Source organism: Bos indicus x Bos taurus, chromosome 13 (genome assembly GCF_003369695.1).
Source record: "Bos indicus x Bos taurus breed Angus x Brahman F1 hybrid chromosome 13, Bos_hybrid_MaternalHap_v2.0, whole genome shotgun sequence".
NCBI classification, from domain to species: Eukaryota; Metazoa; Chordata; class Mammalia; order Artiodactyla; family Bovidae; genus Bos; species Bos indicus x Bos taurus.
Genome location: NC_040088.1, coordinates 16,434,480 through 16,457,938, shown reverse-complemented (window position 1 = coordinate 16,457,938; position 23,459 = coordinate 16,434,480). Strand labels below are relative to the sequence as shown.

Genomic DNA, 23,459 nt, shown 5'->3' with positions numbered 1-23,459 from the left:
TGACCACATGCATGAAAATGCACTGAGCTGTACATGTGTGATTTGTATTGTATACTGTATGCAAATGATATTACAACAAAAAGTGAAAAAACAAGTGTAAATGCTCATAAGCATATGGGTATATAGACAATTATCTGTGAGGGTACATGGCACAGGCACGCGTGTGCACCTGTGTGCATGGGAGGACTTGTGTGTCTTGAGGCGGGGGTTTAGTGACTGAATGTGTACCTGTTCAGCTGTGTGAACCGTGTGCACAGGATGCAGCTGATGTGTGGGTGTTTGGACATAGACCTGTGTGGGTGAGTGTGTGGGTGATGAGAGGAGGGGGCTAGAGCCCAGGGCTCAGTGTCTAAGGGCACCTGTCCCCTCCACGAGCGTCCACTCTCTGCTCCCGGCCCTGGTGGGAGGGACGGGCACTTACATGTCCACAGTCTTCTGCTCCTCAATCAGGCCTGCTCCCTCCACAGTGAAGGTGCAGCCCGACAGCGCCACAGTGAGCGGGTTCTGCAGAGATATCTCAGCCACCAGCTTGCGGTTCTGCTTGGGCTCTCCCAGGATCTGGAGGAGACACGGGGTGGATGTCACGGGCAGCAGAGACAGAGAGGGGCCCAGAGCCGCTCCAGGGCAGGCAGGGTCCCAAATGAGCCATTTCCATCTCCACTGCAATTTGGCCCCATGTCTGCGCAGCTCCGCCGCTGTCATTCCTCGCCTCACCCAGAAAACACGGATGATGACTCCTGCCCAGGCCTCCTCCTTCACGGAGGTGCAGAGAGGCTCCACGTGACCCACGGGATGTGTAAAGTGCCTCCTTCATTCTAAGGTCTGGGGTGGAAAAATCAGAGGCTTTGGAAGCAGGCTGATCTCTGTCCCTTCCTTGCTGTGTGACCTTGGCAAAGATACCACCACCTTCTCTGAGCTTTGGTTTCTTCATAGGAGAGAAATGCCTGACTGCAGGGTTCTCACGAGGATTCACTGAGCTAACATATGCAAGATCCTAGCAGACTGTCCAGCACACAGCACTCACTCCCCACCCCGCCACCCCCTGCTCTTTACCATTTATTTGTAACGGCAGCACTTGAGGACCTGGGGCTGAGACTGCTCCAAGTGAATCACTGTGATGACCATGATGACGCTGATGGTCAGTATTAATCAGCTTTTATTGCACCCTCATGACATGCTGGATACAGTCTATGTGTTTCCTGTAGACTCACAGCTAATCCTTATAACACCCATTTTACAGATGAACAAATAGACTCCAGAGTCTGAGCCCTTAACAACTCCACCCCTTCCTGCCCCACCAGGGCCCCAGGACCTCAGAATCTTGCCTTGGGAGTTCAGCTTTTAAGGGCCCACAATTCTGAGATCCCTAAATGTCATGATCCTACTACTCTGGGATGTGCGGATTCATTCCTGGAGGCTATGAGTCCCAAATTCTGTTTCACGATGCTTTTCTTTGATGAAGCTAGATTTGAGGAATCCTGGGGCATCAGAGATCTTGAGTCTGTAGGGAGGGAGGTACATGCAGGTGTGGGATCTGGACCTGGGGACCCAGCCCTTACCCGGATCTTGATTTCTGGGTTCTCCAGGTAGATGTCCCTCTCGGCCAGCAGGTAGCTATTGGCAGCTGGCTCAATAAGGAGGCCCCGCACCTTGATAAGGTTCGATTCAGTCAGGCAATCACAGTACTTTTCGTAGAGGATTCGAAGGGGAATGCTCTTCTCTGCAGAAGGGGAGAGGGGAGAACACTCATGCCATCTGAATCATGGCCCCCACCTCTCCTATGGCACCTCCACAAGGCACAGAGAGGGCAAGGGATGAGCTTGAGGTCACACAGCTGGTGAATGACTGGGCAGGTCCCAGCACTTTCTCCCACCTGCCCTGGCTCTAGCACTCCCAGAAAGGAAGTGGGATGAATGGCCTGGGTTTTAATCCTGCCTCTGCCCTTTGCTACCTGGGGATGCTGGGTGAGTCACCCTACCTCTCAGGATGTCCATTTCCCCTCACGAGGTTGGTGGAATTGTATCCATTTTACAGATGAAGAAACACTTCTGCCCATAAGTGTTCAGAAGGGGAGAGTTGGTCCTGTTTGGACCACTGACTGACTGTGTGAGCCTGGGGAGATGACCTCCCCCCTCTGTTTCTGCTCGTTTCCTCTCTGTTCCCAGGAGCATCTGGATCCCACAGGGCAGAGCTAAGACCAGAGATCAGTTCAGAGCAAAAGTCACACAGCGATGGGGGTAAGAACGAAGCTGGCAGGGCCAATCTCCCCACTGCAGAGAAGCAAAGTGTGGATCTTAGCCCTGTTTCTCAGACAAGAACACGGAAGCCCTAGGGCACGAGGGTCAGCTTATGAGAGGCTGGCAGGAGCAGTGGAAAAGGGCACAGGAACTGGACGGATTATCCACAGACCACAGAGAAAATTCGGTACACATATACAGTGGAATATTACTCAGCTATAAAAAAGGATGAAATAGTGTCATTTGCCAGAGAAGGCAATGGCACCCCACTCCAGTACTCTTGCCTGGAAAATCCATGGACAGAGGAGCCTGGTAGGCTGCAGTCCATGGGGTCGCTAAGAGTCGGACATGACTGAGCAACTTCACTTTCACTTTTCTCTTTCATGCATTGGAGAAGGAAATGGCAACCCACTCCAGTATTCTTGCCTGGAGAATCCCAGGGATGGCGGAGCCTGGTGGGCTGCCGTCTATGAGGTCACACAGAGTCGGACATGACTGAAGCGACTTAGCGTTAGCATTAGCATTAGTGTCATTTGCTGCGACATGGATGGACCTGGAGGTTATCATACTGAGTGAAGACAGACAGACACATATCAAATGGTATCGCTCATATGTGGAATCTAAAGAAACGATACAAAGGAACCTATTTACAAAATAGAGATTGAGTCACAGATGTAGAAAACAAACTCCTGGTTACCAGTGGAGGAGAGGGGAGGAGGCAGGATAAATTGGAAGACTGGGATTGAGATATACATACTATATTTAGACTAGATAACTAATAAGAACCTACTGAATAGCACAGGGAACTCTATTCAATACTCTGAGATGACCTGTCTGGGAAGGGAGCCTAGAAAACAGTGTATATATGTGTATAACTGACTCCCTTTGCTGTACAGCAGAAACTAACACAACATTGTAAATTAACTATACTGCTATTTTTTTTAAAAAAAGAGAGAATCCATAGGCTTACGGCAGGCTCTGCTTGTTCACGTGGTCACAGAGAACCTTGGGAGAAATCCTTTCTGTCCCTTGTGTGTGTGTGTGTGTGTGTGTGTGTGTGTGAGCTGCTCAGTCGTGTCAACTCTCCCGCCAGGCTCCTCTGTCCATGGGATTCTCCAGGCAAGAATACTGGAGTGGGTTGCCATTCCCTTCTCCAGGGGATCTTCCCAATCCAGGGATAGAACCCAAGTCTCCTGCATTGCAGGCAGAGCCTGCCCCATTAAACAGGAATGTTGGAAGGATGGTGCTGGGACTCCGTGGAGCCCAGTCAACCATGATGGGCCATGCTGCTTCCTCTTTTTCTGTAATCTGCTCCCTTCCTCCCCCCAAGAGACTCGAGTTTCCCAAACTCTAGTCATTCATGTGATGTTTCACACGTCTGAGTAAATCCTCATTATTTGCTCATTATTTTTCTTTCAGTCTGCTTGCTTCATACTTTTCAACCTTTTCTGGTTAGGGAATCTTGTTACCATTATTTGCAGCAAACCTGTCTATTTACCACAAGTAGGAGGAAGCTGGTAAAAACAAACACCAGCAAACAATGTCAAGTTTATTCATTCAGGGTCATATTCTTGTTTGCTGAGTGCTCTGAGTTCAGGACCTGAGTTTACTGTTAACGAGGGAGATTAGCAAGGGTCAGGGGTGCCCAGGCCAGCGAGCACCCGCTGGGAGGTCATCTACAGGACTGTGAAGGCCTGAGCAGACGGCCACCTTCTCTCTGCATGGGTCAAGGTCCAGGTCCTGGCCATGCACACTCGGTGCCCCCTATCCTGCTCTCTGGAAAATGAGCGCCCAGCCCTCCCGTCACTCATTCCCCGGGTGGACCTGCCCCAACCTCGGCTCCGATGACATAGAAGGAAAAAAAACACAGCTTCTGCCAAAAAGGACAAAAAGGAGTGAAAAATTCCTGGGTCAGGAATTGGTGGAGCGGAGTGGAAACTCTGACCAGTTCCACGGAGAAGAAGGAAAACACGGCTCTCCAGGAGCCTGGAGGGGGTGGCCCCTGCTGTTAACTTTTCCGGAGGCTGAGGTCAGGGTGAGACAGGACCTTTGAGAATTGCCATCCACGGGCTAGGGGCCTTGGCCTGGCTTCAGGCCAGCGCTGGCCGAAAAAAAGAAACGTGTGCGGTTAATGTCACTCATTACTTAGATACCCCTTTGACCATCACAGAGATTGTGCTGCCCCACCTGGAGGGGTGAGGGCCCCAGAGAGAGGGGGCACGGGCAGGAAGCGGGAGAGCCGCAGAGCCAGGAGGCCAGGGTAAGGGCCGCTGGTTTCAGTTCAGCTGTCCTAGGCCTGGCTTCCTGTCCACCAGCATGTGGAAATCCCCTGGATCTTATCATCAAAGCATAACCAGCAACTCAGGAAAAGTTCAGGGTCTTGGAGGGTGGGAGAATCAGGGTGACCTTGGCCTGGGAGGCCTCAATAGCGCACCCTGGCCTAGCCCCAGCTTCCAGCTTGAGGGCAGTGCCCCGGACTGCTGCCCTCCTCCGCTTTCTCCCGACAGGCTGTGCCCCTCGGGGGTCTACAGAGCAGGTGGGACCCCTCTGCTATGAACACTTTCCCAGGAAGAGACACTGGCAGGCGTGGCTGAAGCAGAACAATGCTGTGAGGAGCCCAGATGTATCTGGGAGGCAAAGTGTGACTCAACAGCGGCCCGGGAGGAAGTCACTCTGGCATCTTGGTTCAGGTTGGGGTTCACCTTATGAAACATATTCCAGGAAAGACACTTCCGCCCTTTGAAGAGGTTCTGAATGTGAGGAAGAGTTGACACGTGCATTCGCACAACGGGGCTGGCGCTCTCTAAAGATGAACCAGGTCTCTCTTGCATTTGGAGGTGGCCCCCACTCTGTTTATGGAGTGGGTTTCCTCCCTGAATCAACATTTGACTTAAAAAAAAAAATAAAGAAAAGATGAACCACCTTTCTAAAAATAGGGAAGCTGAGGCCTGGAATAGAGAAGAGAAATACCCAGGAGCTCACAGCCTGCAGGCGGAAGTGCAGAAAGTAGGACCTGGGTGTGTCCCAAACACCCCACACACCTGGAGGGCCAGCGTCCTGCCCCTGACTTGGGGCCCAGAGGCAGAGTTGAGAGCCCGGTCCTCCAGACACCAGCAATGTTGGCCGTGACTCAGGAAGCTCTGAGCCCAGCCTGGAGAGCACTGTCCGGCACAGCAGCTGTTCAGCAAAGGTGCTTCTTGTCCTCCCCACACCTGTCTGCGCTTGCTCAGTGGGGCATGAAGGGCCCCACCATGGCCGGGCGCCATTTTACATCTTCCAGATCTTTCCAGAACACACATCTCCTTCAGTCCTCAGAGCCACCCACGAGGGGCGTGTCAATGCCCCAAACTGACAGCTGAGTGTGGTGTGAGGCCCGAGGCTGTACATCTAGAAGGTGGGAGAGGTTTTTCCCCGGCTGTGCAGTAGTTAGGACCTTACGCTCCCAATGCAGGTGGGCAGCAGTTCGATCCCTGGTCTGGGAACTAGAATCCCACGTGCTGCATGGTGTGACCAATAATTAAGAATAATAATAGAAGGTGGCAGAGCCAGATTCAAGGCCAAGTCTGGCCTTTGCACATGCCTTTTGGCAGTGAAAGTGTTGGGGCCCTAGCCTGGTACCAACTGGCTCTGTCCCCAAGGCTTCCCCGCTGCTCCTGGACGCTGACAGAGTCTGCTCTGTCCTGGCGTGTAGCTCCAGGAGTGCCTGCCTGAGATAAAGGCCCTAGAGCTGACTGATGTTCTGCTCAAACCACGCTGTTCCCAGGTCCTCTCCCAACTCCAAGACTCCCCTATCCTCCTCATGCCCGTAGGCTCCCAACACAGAAGCCAGAAAAGGGCCACTGCGGGGGCTGAGGGAGAGACCAGGCTCCACGCTGCGTCACTAAGTGACTTCATCAGCCACAACCCCACTCAGGGCCTCCGGCTTATTTTTAGGGAGATAACCAGGCATGGTGACAAAGCGGACAGTGAAACGGATCAAGGGGACGATGACTGTGCAGGCGACTGACCAGGAAGAAAGAGCGACAGAGGCTCAGCCCAGGGGTGAGGGCTGGGTGAGTCGCTGACATCATTTCAGCCCCAAACATGGAAGAGGATCTGCTCCCAGGGAGGTCTGGCCAGGCCCTGGAGCATATGTTCACGCATAAATGTGGAGTCTAGAAAAATGGCACAGATGAGCCTATTTGCAGAGCAGGGATAGAGACTCGGACATAGAGAATGGATGGGTAGGCACAGTTGGGAGGGGTGTGAATTGGAAATTTAGGATTGATATATATACACTACCATGTGTAAACTAGACAGCTAATGGGAAGCTACTGTATAGCTCAGTTCGAAGCTCTGTGATGACCTAGAGGGGTGGGATAGGGAGCAGAGGGTGAGAGGGAGGTCCCAGAGGGAGGAGATATATGTAAACATACAGCGATTCACTCTGCTGTACACAGAAACTAACACAACAAAGTAAAGCAACTATACCCCCAATTAAAAAGATAAAAACCTAAGAAGAGAAGATCAAGGCTCTTCCCATCCCTGTGGGAACAACACTGTCCAACATGGCAGCTTCCGGCCACATATGGCTGTTTAAATGGAATGAAAACTTTAGTCCCGCAATTGCGTGAGTCACACTGCAAGCGTTCAATAGCCACATGGAGCTAGTGGTCACATGGAGCTAGTGGACAGCACAGATATAGAACGTTCTCATATCTCCGACAGTTCTCTGGGCAGCACTAGTCTTGAATCTCTTCTCCCTGAGAACCTCCAGAAGAACAGGAGCGGTTCTCGAAAGGGCTCTGGGGAGAGACAGCTGCAGTGTGAGTTGCTGGAGGCAGAGGGCAGGAATTTGCTGGAAGGGGCAGTAAGTAGAGAGTCTGGGAAAGCAGTCAGGGGTCACATGAAGATGAGCTGAAACAAAATAGAACAGTTGCTGCAAGTACAGGTTCAAGTTTCTGTCCTGTCACTTCCTAACTGTGTGCCCTTAGGAAAGCTACTTAACCTCTCTGTTGTCAGTCTTCTCAACTGGAAAACAGGAGCCATACAAGAATCCACCTCCTACTTTTGTTATAAGAAGGAACTGGGTTGCTATTTATAAAGTGCCAAGGACAGGGCCAGACCTGCAGTGAGGCAGATTGTACATGCTCAGTGCTCGGGGCACAGTCCAGTCAGTGTGGTCAACAGCTGCTCCAGGAACACAGAACCTTACCAGAGTAGGGCTCCAGGGAAAGGCTGAGCAGATCCTTGGTGCCGCACTCAGGTCCCAGGATCCCATTGTAGCTGACAGTGCGGGCACAGAGCAGGAGGCGGCCAGTGTGCTCCTCAGGGGTGCTGTTGGTGATGTGGGCAAAGACGTCGAAGTCGCAGCCTCTGTTCATGCCCTCGCCCACACGGATCCGCATGGCCACCCCTGTCTCCTCTTTGTTAACCAGTTTGTTCAGATGGTTGGCTCTTGTGAAGGCTTCCCTTTCCTCTGGGGACCCTGTGGGGATAGGGTAGAGAGCTTCATCACAGCTGGACAGGGGATCAATGAGGAGGCGGCTGGGGGCAGAGCAAGCTGGCTTCTCAAAGTCTTGGTGACCCAGAGCACCCAGAAGGAGCCCCTTCTTTACATTACTGTGCTAGGAGGAGGAAAGTATTTTATTTACTTCCCACAAGCAAACTCCTATACATCCCTCAAGACCCATCCCCAAATGACCCCTCCTCCAGGATGCCTTCTCTGACTACTTCCCCAGGATGAATGACTCACAATACCTTTTGGAGTTTCATAGCTGCCATTTTTTTTTGGCCCACTAGGGTGTTTTGTTTTTTTTTTTTCTGTTCATATGCTTACACTCGCAAGTCTCTTAGGGACTAAGACTGTGTTTCACTTAATCTTAAGTCATACCCAATGCCTACAACATTGCTTAGTGCCTAGCAGGCACTAATACAATTCAAACTTTCTCACCTCCAAGCATTTGCACAGGGACTGCTTTTACGTGAAATCCTTTCCATCACTTCTCCAACTGTTGAGTTCTCCAGTAGAACTGCCCCCTCCTTTATACCATTTATTTCTCCCCTATGTGCCTTTTATTTTTTCCCAAGTGTTGTTGGATGTATATCCATTTCTTCTATTAAATCAACAACTCTAGACATTTCAGAGGCCAGGGAAATCATCTTTTCCTTCTGTTTTATCCCTTCCTGCAGGAGCATGGCCACTTCACAGCCAATCCCCAGGCAGCCCTTCAAAGGTCAATGGGGGTCAGATGAGGGCTGTGGTTTCTTGGTCACTTCTGTGGAACCTACTGTGCTTGGAACACAGTAGATGCTTCAAAAATATCTGTCTACTGAATCGGCCACTGGATGTGCAAAATAAACCACTTTCTTTCCCCACTCCTGATTTAACATCAGTAGCAAAAAGAAGCTTCATCTTGCTGTCTGACTGAGCCCATCTTATTATCTTTAAGCTTCTTTTGGTCCATTTCTCTTTGAACCTTTCCAATCTACCTTCATACCCACTTCCCCGGCTCTTTATGAAATACTGCAACGATAAACACTACAGTTTGTCTTCCATGGGGCTTCTCTTCCATGGCCCCTCTGGCCTTCCAAGCCTCTTCAGCACATACACTGCAGTAAAAAGGCATGGAACTGCCCGTCTATTGTAGCTCCCATGACTAATGAGTACTGTTAATAAGGGGCTTCCCAGGTGACACCAGTGGTAAAGAACCTGTCTGCCAATGCAGGAAATGTAAGAGACATGGGCTCAATCCCTGAGTTGGGAAGATCCCCTAGAGGAGGGCATGACAACCCACTCCAGTATTCTTGTCTGGAGAATCCCATGGACAGAGAGGAGCCTGGAGGGCTACAGTCCATAGGGTCACAAAGAGTCAGACACGACTGAAGCAACTCAACATGGACGCACGCACTATTAATAAACATGGACATCCTAATTTTTTGTTACGATGCATGCCTCTCCTATTTAACAGCCATCCCTTTTGGTTTTACTAAGAGTCAAACCAACCAAGAAAGTGAGGCTTAAAAACCAAATAGGATCCTTTTGTGGAATATAAAATTCTTTCCCTAAATGAGTAATCCTTTACCATCGCCTCCCCCCTCCACAGTGTGTGTGTCAAATTTGCACTTGTTTCTAAGGAATTTCTTGAAATAGACAGTAAGCAACAAATCACGTCACGTGCAGGCTGCCAGATAAAATACACACACGCACACACACACACAGGCACGCACGCCCACCAGGCTGGTAAAACCCACTGCTTATCTGCAGGGCAGTGATGAGCCCCAGCACCTACCCTCCGGGTACTTGTAGCTGTGGGTGATGTCCTCCCGATCATCTCTGCCCACACACTTTGTGCTGATCTTCAGCCCCACCACCAGGGAGTGGTTGATGGATTTGTGCAGAGACCCATCGTCCTGCCGGATCCAGTCCACCACGTCAGCGTTGACTTCGGCAAAGACGAAAGGGGCGTCGTATTTGGTGCTCAGGTCACCCTCCTTGATGGCACGAACGGGAACCGGGCCACAGCAGTAAGTCCCTGGGGTGAGGGGAGGAGGAGACAGAGACGGACTTGGGCTGATGGGAGGATGGCACCTCCCAAACCTTCCACCATCAAAGCACATGTGGGTAAAACCCGCAAGATGATACAGTGCTTTGACCCAGGAACTCCATTTCTAAGACAGCAGCATCAGGCAAGAACTCAGAACCCCCAGAGAGGAAGTTCCCCATGGTCTAGTGGTCAGAACTCTGCGCTTTCACTGCTCGGACCTGGGTTCAATCCCTGGTTGGGAACTGAGATCTGGCAAATCTCACAATGCAGTCAAAAAAGAAGTCCAGGGGACTCTGGAACTCAGCTTCTGGAATTCAAATCTCAGCACAGCCTCTTATTAGCTGTGTGACATTGGAGAATTCATTTAACCTCTCTGAGTCCTGGCTTCATGTGATGACATTTGTACCTGCAAATGAAGACTCACAAACTCTTATCCGCTATGTGTTTGATAAAGAGAAATGTATCCCAAGGCACTTTAGGAAATGAGGGAGCCAAGTGTAGGCAATACTTTACAAGGGCGTGTGTCTGTCTGGTTTCCTGCCAGAATGAGAGTAGCAGTCAGTGCCCGACACAGACTCAGGGAGTGTGTGTTGATTGAATGAACAAGAGAGCTCATGAACAAGACAGCTTGATGCTTATCTAGGTGTGGTTTACAACTGCCTCAAACCAGTCACAATTGCAATGTTGAGGATTAGAGGCTCAGTAGCTATATTACAATGCATCTACCTGATGGAACATAATAACATTCAATTAAAATTCAAATCACGGAAAATGATCTGATACAGAACTGCTAATGCTATATGGAGAAGCCAGGGGGCCAGGAGAAAAGGTCATGTGCAGCCAGTTTTTAACCTGGGGCCCATGGATCCCCCCGAGGCGCAGCAAATAGAATTCAGGAGTTCGTGATATTGGACAGGAAAAAAAAAAATCACCTCACTATTTTCATTATATTTTGTTAACACTTTTTTTCGATTGTGCAAGCAGACCACAAACCACAGTCTTAGGTACACTTGTGACCTGTCACTCATAAGAACCACAGATATTTTCATATATCTTTATAGTTGTCACAGATAACTGAAAATAGAGATTATGTTCATCTCTATCAAGAAATTAGGGAAATTACTGCCTCTATCACTAGATCATGTTATGTAACACTTATATTACTATATCACAAAAATATTTAAAAAATTTTTGATAACCACATTTCAATGGAATTCAACCCTTTTTCCACTCCCGATTTAACATTAGTAGCAGAAAGAAGCTTCATCTTTATGAAGGTACTATATTCAATATAGGTGTTATATTGTGTGCATTTAAAATATTATTCTGAGGAAGGAGTCATTTGAATTATTGGAAACTGTGTGTAAATGTTAATGAAATTTCTTTGGGGGGAAGAGGACAAAGATGCTATTTGATTTTTTTTTTTCCTTAGTGCTTCTCCATATTTTCTGTTTTCCACAATGTGCATGAATCGCTTTTCAAATTATAAAAGAGGTGTTTCATAAAACACCAACACTCAAAGTTCCTTTGGAGTCAGCCAGACCTGGGTTAGCATCCCTGCTCTGCCCTTCTCTGGGGAGTCCCTCGGGTGGGTGGGTCCCCTCCCATTTCTGCTTCTTCATCTCAGTGATGGGGCCACTTCTGCCCAACCCACCTTCGCTCTTCTCCTGGGGCGTGGGGTCGAGGGCCTGCCACCCCTCGTACCCCGGCTGCAGGTCTGGCCTGGTCATCCACGACTCCACCCAGCAGTGGAAGTTCCTGTTGGGGAAACAAAGCAGAATATGGAGCCAGACTCACATGCAGACGTTCGTGGTCACCTCCAACGTGCTGTTCACACTTGCCTTGTCCTAAGCTGAGCGCATCACACTCTCCCAACACTTTGCTCTTCCTCCAGGGGTCCCAGCCAGGTATTCCTTCCTACACTGAGAGTCATCCTCAATCCCTCAACCCCTCTGCCCACCTCCCTTCCCCTCTCAGTGGCTCTGCAAGTCCAGCTGACTTGACCTCCTAATTTCTTGATTGCCCCTTCTTTTCCAGCCCACAGGCTCTGCCTGGATTCAGGCCCCATCACCACCCACCAGGACCACACCCCACCCCCTTCCTTCTGATCTATCCTCACAGTCATCAGACCACTCCTCTCCAGTCTGAAACCTTTGGAATCAAGCCCAGACCCTCAGCCTGCAGTGCAGACTCTGGACAAGGCGTTCTCCTTTCACGTGTCCTGTGTTGATTTTCCTTCCTCTCGGCCTTGGCTCCTGCTGTTCCTGCCTCCCTGGGAGCCTCTCCAAGTCTTGTTTCCTTTTGTCCAAATACTGCTCAACTTTTAAACCCAATTCAGAGGTGATCTCGTCTGAGACATCGCCCCGTCTCCTCTTCAGGTGACCCTCCCTACTGGGCAACCCCTCACCAGATCATCTCGCTCTTGTCACTCTGGATCTCCCCGAACTCATTGCGGAAGTACTCGATGAGCAGGTTGCTGTTCTGGTCATGGGCTGAGTTATAGTTGGTCACGACTCGGGTAGGGATGCCAAGGCACCGCAGCACTGGGTGGAAGACATGGTGGAGAGAGTTTAGGGGGTGGGCTGGGGCCCTAGAGACATCTGCTCTGCCTGGGCCTCTACATACCCATCTGTACCCCAGGGAGCACTGTACTCATTGTCCAAGTGGTGAAGTTGTGCCATCCCCTTGCCCAGACAATGGTGCCCACCTTGCTGATTGCCCCATGTTCCCCACTCTCCCCTTCACCTCACAGCTAACAAAAGCAGTCTCTAAATGCAAATCTGACATTAACAGTCTGCTACTAAACCCTCAATGGCTCTTCAAGGCCCTCAAGGTCAAGGCCAAACCTCCACTGTGGGCCTTGCCCTGCGGGATCTGGCCCTTGATCAATTTCTGCACACTTTGCTCCAGCTACACTGGCCTCCAGCACACCTCACTCCCACCTGCCCCAGGATACTGGCGTATGCCCATCCCTCAGCCGGGAAGGCCACCCCGCCAGATTTAGATTACCCTATCATCTGCATTCACAGTAAGACTAGGGATGCATCATCACTCTCAATATATGGGTATGTGAGGGATTCTTTAATTAGTCCTCTGAGGGCAGTGAGCGATCTGTCTTATGTTACAGTCCCAGAGCCCTGCAAGACCCGGCACAGACTAATCGGTCAAATGGGATGAAGGAGTGAAGTAGAAAGAGAAGGAGGAACGGAAGGAGAAAAGGAATGACAGATTCAGGGCGAGGAGTGAACAGTGGGGTAGACAGATGAGGCAGAGGTCAGGACCCTTTGTTCCAGCCCCAGCTGCTCCAGCTGTGTGGCCTGGGGCCAGTCCCTCCACCTCTCTGGGCCTTGTTTCGTCCTCTCTGGCTCAGAGTTCCAGCGCTCTGGGGCTCCACTGTGGACCAGAAGGGCCTGCACTGTGTGGAGGCACGGTTTTCAGAGAGGCCGGAGTGACTGGGAAAGGGGCTGGTGTTGCAGTGATAGGTGACAAGGAGGCAGGAGGTCAACTGGCATCTATAGGCCACAGAATCCTGCTCGAATAGTGGTGCTGGGTGTTCCCGACAGAGGAGATTATGGGTGCTTTTTCCCTTTCGTTTTTTAATATACTTTTTATGTAAAATGTAAAAGTAACATATTCTCAGGGTAAGATAAAGAAAGTAACATCTAAAAAAAGAAGTGAAGCAGAAAGGCCTACTAAATACAAGCTGTAGGACTTTTGTTTTACTTTTAGTTTTGATGAGGTTGAGTCTCTGCGATGGGGGAGAGGCAGGAATGTGAACTTTGCCCAGTGCCTGCCATCAATCAGGGCATAAACTTCCCCGAAGGCCCCGGATTCAGGTCAGGAGATGTGAGAGCCCTAGGAGGAGGGAGGAAGGAGCAGCTGTGACCTTCCACCTCTTGCCTGGTTCTTGTGCCTTGTGGTCTGGGTAGGGGCCAGACTCTCTGCTGCCCATGGGGAGAGCTGGTGTTCCAATTCCAGGCCTTGCCCCATCAAGAAAAGCTTCAGAGTACAGACTTCAGGCTGGAGGAGGCTTGTCCCCACTGATCCAGGAGCAAGCTCCACTCCTGTCCCAGGGGATGGGGTCCCTCGGGGGCCTCATCCTCACAGTCTAAGACCAGGAGGCTGTGCCTGAAGCGGGCCCACCTGGTTCCACGCCTGGCTGTGCAGATCACCAGCTTTGTGACCTTGGCCAAGCCACTTCTCCTCTCTGAGCCTCCACTTCCTCCTCTAAGAGGAGCTAATAATAGCAGCTTGTCGGGATGCTGTAATGATTCAGAGAGGGATGGGTGTGAGCAGTCTGGCAGAACAGAAGTGTGTCACCGTGCCCGTCACTGCAAATATCCGTCCAACCACTGTTGGCCAACTAACAGACACAGAGAAGATGTCCCAGGATCCAGCTGGGGAATCCCAGATGCCCCTGGAAACCCTGAAACCGAACCTAACCTGACTGACTGTGCTAAGTGACCTCCCCTGGGTCCTAAGAACTACCTGTGACTTAGGTCAGTTACCACTGTCTCTGTTTTACAGGTGAGGAAACTGAGGCCTGGAGACACCGATTCTCTTGCCCAGGGATTAGAGGCAGAGCTGGGATTCAAACCAGGCAGTCCAACTCCAGTTCCTGGGCTGATCCACTATTCAACTGCCTGCAGAAACCCCACAGCTGGGACTTCTGGCTATGACTCTGAGCTCCTGATGCAGGGGGCTGGGCTTTGATCTGTGGTCAGGGAATTAAACCGCACATGCTGCAACTAAAGAGTTCAACTGTCATAACTAAAGGTCCTGCATGTTGCAACTAAGGCCTGGTGCAGCCAAATAAATATAAATATTAAAAAAGAGAAGAAACCCCACAACCACCGGGGTCAGACGTCCCGTTACTTGACCGAGTTTTCCCAGGATCTGTTATACATCAGGCCTGGGAGAAGGCCACAGGGACCCTGACTCAGCCTTAGTTCCTGGAAGCCAAGGGCGGTTCCAGGCCCCGCCACGTCCGCCTGCTGCTTACCGGTGCAGGCCACAGCCGCGAACACCCAGCACTGGCCGTACTTGACGCGCTGGCAGCCATCTCTCTTCCAGCGCCGCAGGATGTCCACGCTGCCGATCCAGGACATGGGGCTGATGCCGTCTGCGTAGTTGTTGTCCCAGCGCCCCAGCAGCACGCCCTGGTCATCGTTGCAGTTGACCTGCGACCCATGAAAGCGTCAGAGGGGCCAAGTCTGTGGTTAGTGACGGCTGTGATAGAGTGGGCATGAACTCAGCACGTGGTGAAAGGCAGGGGCGGGGCCTTCCAGGCTGAAGGAGCAGCAGGTGCAAAGATCCCGAGGTATGACTGATGGGGAGGTTGGAGATAGGAGTGGGGGTGGGAGAGGAGGTGGAGAGGGGTCAGGGCCATAAGGATGATGCTGGAGATATGAATGTGTGTGGGGGCTGGCAGGCGGCATGATCTGAGCTTTACAGAGGCCTGTTCTGGCCCTGCCCAGACGGTGTCATTGCCCCCAGACTCTCAGCATCCTGCTGCCCTGGCCCTGAGCCAAGCAGGGTCTGGCCCCGCCCCCTCTGCAGCCCACCTGCAACCCTCCCCAGGCCCCCGGCCCCCTGCCCCTTTGCTCTCCGCTCCGCTCACACTGGCCTCCTTTCTGCTCCTCAAATCTGCCAGTCATCCCTCCTCGGGGAACCTGTGCACAAGCAGTCCCCTCTGCATGGGACGCTCTTCTCCTCTCAGTTACATCAGCTCAAGAATCATCACTTAGGGAAGTCCCCCAGTCCTCCACTGGGGTTGCACCCTGTGGTCAGACACTATCACACGTCTGGCCCCTTTGAGAGCGCATTGCAACATGACTGGGCGCTCACATGATCCTGTGGTTAACTCCCGTCTTCTCTCACACTCCCTAGAATGGAAGCTCTAGGAAGTGAGAGACCATTCATGTCTTCCACCCGCTTTTCCCTGGTGCCTGGGACATGGGTAGCACTTGATAAATACTTTCTGGGTGAGTGAATGAATGAATTGCTTTCTGGGACCACACGGCCTTACCCTCATTTGTGTACATCTTGTCTGTCTAAATACAAGGTCTCCTAGCTGAGACGCACCCATCTCCCAGGTCTCCCTGACCATGACAGCCCAGGGCCTGGTCTCCATTATCACCTGAGGCGGGCCTGCGTTCACTCACCATGCCGCTCACCACCCGGCCCACATAGACCGGACTACTGCGGCGGGAGCAGTCTCGGCCGGCATTCCTCAGGAACTTGGGGTTGACATCCAGGAGCATCAGGCAGATGTCTAGGATCCCTTCTTCAAACTGTGTCAGAGGAAAGAACAGGAGGATGAGGGAGCTGAGACGTCACCTCCTCCAGGAAGCCTGCCTTTAAGTCCAGCGGCTGTGGGAAGCCCCGTGCATTGTCTCACACATCACACCTGGAGGCTCGGGTTGGGTCAGTCACATTGCTGTGGTGCCAGCTTTCCTGGCCCAGGAAAGGGGGGCGGGGTGCGATGGGACGATGACTGAGTGTATGAGAAAGGGGATGGGGTGTGCCTGCATCCAGACTTGGCGGGGGGGAGGGGGTCGGGCAGGGGTCCTGGGAACTTGGAGTGGAAGGTAAGCCCAGAGTCCCTGGAGCTTGACTGCCCTCAGTCACCTCAGGCCCAGCCGCTGCCCTCCCTTACCCGACAGCCAAACCTTCACTTCCCTAAAGCCTGACTCACCCCGCAGAGCTGATAAGTGTCCCTCCTCCCCCACCCCTACACACTGCGCTGATTGGAACCAAAGTATAAATTGTAAAGATGTAAATCTAATCTCATCGCTCTTATCTCCACTGCACCCAGAGTAAGATGGAGACTTCTCCCTGTGGCCTGCAAGGCCCTTCATGATCGGTGTCCCACCCCATCTTAACCTCACCTCTCAACCACACTCACTCTGCCCCAGGGCTTTTGTACATGCTGTTTCCTTTGCTTGGAATGTTCTCTCTGCCCCTCGCTCTGTGACTCACACCTTCTCATCCTTGCAGCTTAGGTGCTGTCTTTATCAAAATCTCTCCCTGTCACCACCCCTCAGACCACTTCGGTCACATTCAAAGGCTCGCCCGTCTGTTCCCGGCTCTCTGTGTCTGTGGCCTTGTCCCAAATCAGGCCTCATCACAGGCCTCCCTCCATGACTTAGAGCAGCTCCCCTGGCTTGACCCATTCATTCTTTGACTCCCTATTGCCATTGTCCTGACATTCAGGGCTGTTCACAGCTTGGATACTGTGGGCTTCTCCCAGGTCATCTCCTGGGGCCCCGTCTCATGCAAGCGCTCACCAGGCTGCAAGACACTTCTTAGGCACAATGTAAAGTTTCTCACCTCTGTGCTTTCTGCTCATGCTATTCCCGAGGACACCAATATGTTAAAAGTGTATTTTAACGCAAAATTTTCTGGCAATTTAGACATATAATTCAAGTTTGAGGACCACTAATTTAGACAATGGTTTAAAGCCCCGCTCAGTACATGCCTAGCACAGTCAGTGTTCTCCAAGGGCTGCCCACTATTTTGCTATGGCTGTGAATGGCTCCCTCCCTCCTGGAGTGCTCGCCAGCCCCACGGCTCCTACAGGCTCTCTGACTTTCTCCCACCTTGAATCCAGAGCTGCCGCTCCCACAGGGCACAGGGCCGTCCTTTGCTGTGTGACCTCAGGCCTGGCCTGGGCCCTCTCTGAGCCTCCAGCCATTTCAGAGCCCTTGAATCCTTGACAGCATGGGGTGGGTGACTCTGAGACCTTGCTTACACTTTCTGATTTTGTCTCAGACCCAGGGCCCAGCTCACAGCAAGCCAGAGATGGTTAGGAGGGGCAGAATGTGGCCCTACCTGCCCAAAATTCCAAGGTATGTTCTTGATGAACTTGGCTGAGCCCTGGTAGATGAAGCCTTGCTGGGTAAGGACGTATTCTTGCCGCTCCTCATCTGAGTCCAGGTACACAGCATCCGCTGTGGGTAAAAAGGAAAAGGCCTCAACTCGGCATCTGGCAAGGCCCAGGTTCCCCACAGACATGGCAGCTGGGGTGCCAACCCTTCAGGGCCAGGGCAGCTTCCCTGAGGCCATTCTCTCTTTTAGTCAGAAAAACTAATCATTAAGTAATAATCTCACACCAGTAAGATAAAGTATTATCAGTTGGTGATAATGGCTGTCTTTTATCCAACACTTGCCACCTGACAGGACCTGTGATAAATGTAATGACATAAGTTAACTTGTTTAACCTCCACCAAAGCTTCACGTGGAAGATATCCTTGGAAGCCCCATTTTACAGATGGCAAAACTGAGGCTCGAGAATATTTTACGGATGGGAAAATCACACCAGCACAAGAGACAGAGGAGCACTGACAGGGGCCAGGAGTCAGGAATCCCCTAGCTCTGAGTAGGGGATTTTTGCTGTATGACTCTGGGCAGGTCACTTCTTCTGCCACCTGACTGTGTTTCCTGAGGGTCAAATGTGATCACAGAACGGGTAGGTGCTTTGCAAGCTGAAGCCCCCAGGCGGTGTGAGGAAGGAGCATGATTCCGAGAAAGTCAACGCAAGGTTGCTGCAACTCAGAGGGAGAAGATCTGTCCAGCTTGGGGGTCAGGTGGCATCTGAAGGTTGCCTTGATGACATTCTAAGCAGAGGACTAGAGAGATGAGCGGTGCAGCTGCTGGAAAATGGACGATACTTAGTTCCCTGTGGCTTGTGACGACAGAAGAGGGCCTGAGGCGGTGGGACCAGCTGGAGGGCAAAGGTTAGTCCAACTTTTCCAATTCCCACTCACAAAAGTGAAGAAATTAAGGCTGGGAAGGGGAAATCCAGAGCCATCATATGGCTTTGATCAGTCCTAGGCATTTTTGCCTTTATGGGCTCCTTCCTCCATTAAAGAAAATCTTTTTGTAATATATTTTTTGACTGCATTTGTATAACGTTGGATCTTCCCAACCCAGGGATTGAACCCAGGTCTCCTGCATTGGCAGGAGGATTCTTTGTCTTCTGAGCCAGCAGGGAAGCCCAAATAAATTAATATTATGTTGTAAAACATATTCTCTGGCCTGAACCTCTTTTTTTTCTTGGTCTTCTGATTTTAAAAGAAATTAACACATTTTCGCGGGTCCCTAAGAGTATGGTGGGCCCAGGCAGCGTGCCTACTGAAATCAGCCTGGGGAAACGTGTCCAGTGCCTGGGGAAGCGGCTGCCTGGCCCCTCAGACCCCTGGGCCCCTCTACAGCAACAGGCAGGCAGCCCCCGCCTGCACCGCCTGGAGGAAAACAAATGTGAAAGTGGCTGAGCACCTTATGCATCCTGCCAGGAGGCTTGGGCGATTGCGCAATGAACACCGGTCTTCAGATAAACGAGCTATGTGGCTGCAAATCAGCTGGTGGCGTGGGAGAAAGAATCTGAGAGAACGAAAAGGCCGTGCTATTTCCCCATCCAGTGGGAGGGTCAGCACATGTTGAACTGTCCCCACCTCAGCCCAGGAGGCTGGGACTACGATGTCCCCACTCAGGTCTCTGGCTGGTAAAGATGGAGGTCTTGGGGATGCTCACTTGGGATCCTGACTATGCTGGAACTCAGGGACCAGAGGCCCCCAGGTCATGGGCAGATGTTGCCCTCTCCCCCAAGAGGGAGAGCAGTTTCCTCCCTTAGCGCCCCACACCCCAACTCAGCCCAACTTCCTATCTCCACATTTCCAGCCCACCCCCTCTCTGGGATGTTGGTCCCTTTAGTCATTGTGGTGCTTGGCTGGCTGCCACCCCATCCCTCTGGGCAGGGAAGAGGCAAGGCCACAGGGAGGGGTCATCCCCTAGAACCTCACTGCCCGTTCCTTGAACTCTGAAACCCCACGGTGATGGGGTTGGGGAGGGGCACTGCCAAGTGTCTGCCCCAGGGGCAGGGTTGCCAACTACCTGTAAGTTCTCACTGATTAAAATCAAAATGAGCAGACACTGTGACCAGCAAGGCCACTTCTGTCCTGAGAAACCATTCTGTGTGGCCACAGGGCATGTGAGCAAGGAAACTCCTCCCTGTGATAAGCCATAGGAAACCAACTCATGTCTGTGGATGGGAGCCAGATGGCAAGGCCCGGGACACTTGCAGCTCTTAAAAAGGATGAACAGTGACTTTCCTGGGGGTGCAGTGGCTAAGACTCTGCACTTCCAATGCAAGGGACCCAGGTTCGATCCCTGTTCGGGGAATAAGATCCTACATGCTGCAACTAAGAGTTTGCGTGCCACAACTTAAGATTCTGCACGCCACGACAAAGACTGAAGATCCTGCAGGCCACCACTAAGACCGGTGCAGCCAAATAAATAAACAAAACAAAAACAAAACAACAACAAGCGATGAGCAGACGTGTGCAAACTGATGCAGAAAGAGCCTCAAGACAGTAGAGGGAGAAAAAAAAAGTCCCAAATTGCAGGCTGATGTATACAATGGGGATTCTTTAATGTTTAAGACAGGGAAATCCATAATGCAATGATGTCTTCTACAACATGATCAATATAATTAACACTGCTGTATGTTACATATGAACATTCTTAAGAGAATAAATCCTGAGTTCTTACCACAAGGAAAATATTTTTTGCTTTAATTTTGTATGTATATGAGATGATGGATGTTCACTAAACTTATTGTGATAATCATTTCATGATGCATGTAAGTCAAATCATTATGCTCTACACCTGAAGCTTATACAGTGGTGGAGGTCAATTATATCTCAATAAAACTGGAAGAAAAAAAAAATACAGCGATGTCTCCAGACACAAACACTGAATCTAAGGAGATAACCCCTCCCGAGACAGCTAATAATGGTGTTTCCTAAGGAGGGGAGTGAAGGATGGGAGGCTATCTCTCTGTAGTGCTTGAAGCTTTTATAAAGAGGGAGTTCTCATATCTTACTGTTATAATTAAAAATAAAAGCCAGGGCTTCCCTGGTGGCTCAGTGGTAAAGAATCAACCTGCCAATGCAGGAGACAGGGGTTTGCTCCCTGATCCGGGACAATCCCACATGCCGGGGAGCAACTGAGCCCGTGCGCCACAACTACTGAGCCGGTGCTCTAGAGCCCAGGAGCCACAACTATTGAAGCCAGTGAGCCTAGAGCCCGTGCTCCACAATAAGAGAAGCCACCTCAGTGAAAAGCCCACGCACTGCAAACTATGAATAGAAAGTAGCCCCCACTCTCCGCAACTAGAGAAGACCCGTGCAACGAGGAAGACCCAGCACAGCCAAAACGAAATGAAAAAAAGAAAGAACAGCCAAAGTATATAAAAGAGAAAATAAAAAATCTTTCTGTTCAAAGAAAATGCCCCCAAATGGAGAAGAAAAATAAATAAATAAAGCGGTGGCTCAGTAGGAGGCTGGTGGTCTGGAGGTCCGGTCTGGCCCAGTAGGAGGCCAGAATTTCTGTTCTGGGGCCGGGCTTCGAGGAGGCAAGTCCATCACCAAGCTGGGCCTGCCCACATGGCCCCTCTCTCTGCCTGGCTAGGTATAAGCAGCAGTAGTAGGGTTAGTTGCTCAGTCGTGTCTGACTCTTTGCGACCCCATGGACTCTTTGTGATCCCCTCCTCTTTCCTGCTCAAGACAGACTCAGCCCTTTCCCTGATTCTCTGGTTTTGTCCGGCATCCGCCAACTTACTTCTTGAAGGAGCTGCCAAAAGCCACTTATCTCTAAGCCTCAGTTTCCTGTCTGTAAAACAAGGATGCTAATCTCTGCCCCTGGGGGTTGTTGAGAGCAACCATTAAAAAAGTGTATAAAGGGGCCTCCCTGGCGGCTCCAAGGTAAAGGTCCGGGAAAATCCCACCTGCCATGAGACGACTAAGCCTGTGCACCGCAACTCCCGAGCCTGCACTCTACAGACTCTGAGGGCTGCGACTATGGGGCCCCCGTGCTGCAGTGAAGCAACTACTGAAGCCCGCACGCCTAGAACCTGTGCTTCAAGCCACTGCAATGAGAAGGCACCCCAACAAAGGGTGGCCCCTGCTCACTGCAACTAGAGAAACTAGCCTCACAGCAACAAGGACCCAGCACAGCCAAAAATAAATAAATAAAGATATATTTTAAAAATAGAAATCAAATGAGAAGTTTTAAAAAAAATGGTGATAGTGATAATTTATTAAAAAAAATAAAAGAGTGTATAAGGAGCACTTAGGTGGCCAAACTGCTCCTGCCCACCTCTTCTGGGTACCCCATCCCTCCATCTCCCTGCTTCCCTTCCCCAAGCCAATTTGGTGAGATTTAAAACAGAGCCTCACAAAATAGAACCAGGTATGAGGCCATGGCCCTGGGCCTCCACTGGACAGTCCTTTCCTGAATGGGGCTCTGAACCCAGGCCACCTCCAGGCAAGGTGGGATCCCTTTGTAGCTGTGTTCAGTCGCTCAGTTGTGTCTGACTCTTTGCAACACCATGACTCTTAGCCCATCACCCTCCTCTGTCCATGGAATTTTCCAGGCAAGAATACTGGAGTGGGTTGCCATGTCCTCCTCCAGGGGATCTTCCCAACCTATGGGTCGAACCCAGGTCTCCTGCATTGCAGGTGGATTCTTTACTATCTGAGCCACCAGAGAAGCCCAAGAATACTGGAGTAGGTAGCCTCAACCCAGGAATCAAACCAGAGTCTCCCACATTGCAGGTGGATTCTTTACCCTCTGAGCTACCAGGGAAGCCCTGGTAGCTGTGTAGACTGGGGCAAGTCATTTTGCTTCTGTGAGCCTGTCCCCACCTCTATAAATGGGAATAATGAGAGTTCTGACATCACGAAATCTTGGGAGGCTAGAGCCTCACTCAGTCCACCTGGATGTCTCTGCTGCCCCATCTTCCGCCCACCACCCCCCTGCCACCACGTGGTTCCCATGGGTGGGTCCAGCCCTGCCCATCTCCCCATCCTGCCCGTGGATAGAGTGCAGCTCACCTGGACACCAGCTGTTGAAGAGCAGGGTGAACTGACCCAGCATGAAACTGGAGCCCTGGTAGCCAGTGGAGGCCTCCAAGCTGAGGCGGTAATGGCCAACGGGGGCATTGGCCGGGGTGCTGAGGTGCAGCGAGAGGGTGCTGTCTCGCTGGTCCGCTGCCACCGCTGCCCAGGCCCCCTCCTCCGTAGCATCGGACAGCCTGAAGAGGGCCTTGGTCCCGGCCTCCTCACTGGGGTCTGGGCCTGCAGAGGAAGAAAGCAGTGGGCCATGAGCTGGGGGTGGTGAGGGAGGGTGAGCACCAAGCCTGGCAGGGGCAGAGTGCACGCCTGGGGGGTGTCCTGGGCCTGGGTGTGAGAAGTTCCCAAGTTCCCAGAAGGAACTTGGAGGAGTGGTTTCATCTCTCTGAGCCTTGGCTTCTTCATCTGGGGACTGGGCTCCAAAATGCACAGGCTGGTTTTGTGGGAATGCACGAAAAGTGGCAGGCACACAGCACGTCCTCAGTCTCCTGGGAGAGGGGACGGCGTGGCCTGGGACAGGGTCACAGTGACACTGTTCTGGACTGGTGTGACTTTGAGCAAGAATATCCTCCTCTCTGGGCTCAGTTTGCCCATCTGTAAAATGGCCAGGAATGAGGCAAGGTACTCCCCAACGGTCCTCCATTCCCACTTAAATCCTTTACCTGCTGGCATCCTGCTTTCTCTTTCAGAAAAAGAAGCCCAGACTCTGAGTAAAATGGGACCTCAGTCCTCTGAAGTGGCCAGTGGGGCCTGTCTGAGAGCCTGCTTGCTCCTGGCTAGCA

General features: G+C 51.5%; 1 protein-coding gene across 1 annotated transcript in view; it reads right to left on the bottom strand.

Moving 5' to 3' along the window:
• The window catches only part of TGM2 (transglutaminase 2), a 34,626-nt gene that overhangs the window by 2,151 nt on the left and 9,016 nt on the right, over positions 1-23,459 (bottom strand). Inside the window, exons 3-12 of the mRNA XM_027558567.1 lie at positions 22,660-22,902; positions 17,597-17,715; positions 15,928-16,056; positions 14,766-14,943; positions 12,171-12,306; positions 11,418-11,521; positions 9,509-9,751; positions 7,432-7,704; positions 1,560-1,720; positions 422-558 (exon numbers count right to left, since the gene is read on the bottom strand). Coding sequence (XP_027414368.1) covers positions 422-558; positions 1,560-1,720; positions 7,432-7,704; positions 9,509-9,751; positions 11,418-11,521; positions 12,171-12,306; positions 14,766-14,943; positions 15,928-16,056; positions 17,597-17,715; positions 22,660-22,902 — 1,723 coding nt within the window. The remainder of the gene's footprint in view (positions 1-421; positions 559-1,559; positions 1,721-7,431; positions 7,705-9,508; positions 9,752-11,417; positions 11,522-12,170; positions 12,307-14,765; positions 14,944-15,927; positions 16,057-17,596; positions 17,716-22,659; positions 22,903-23,459) is intronic.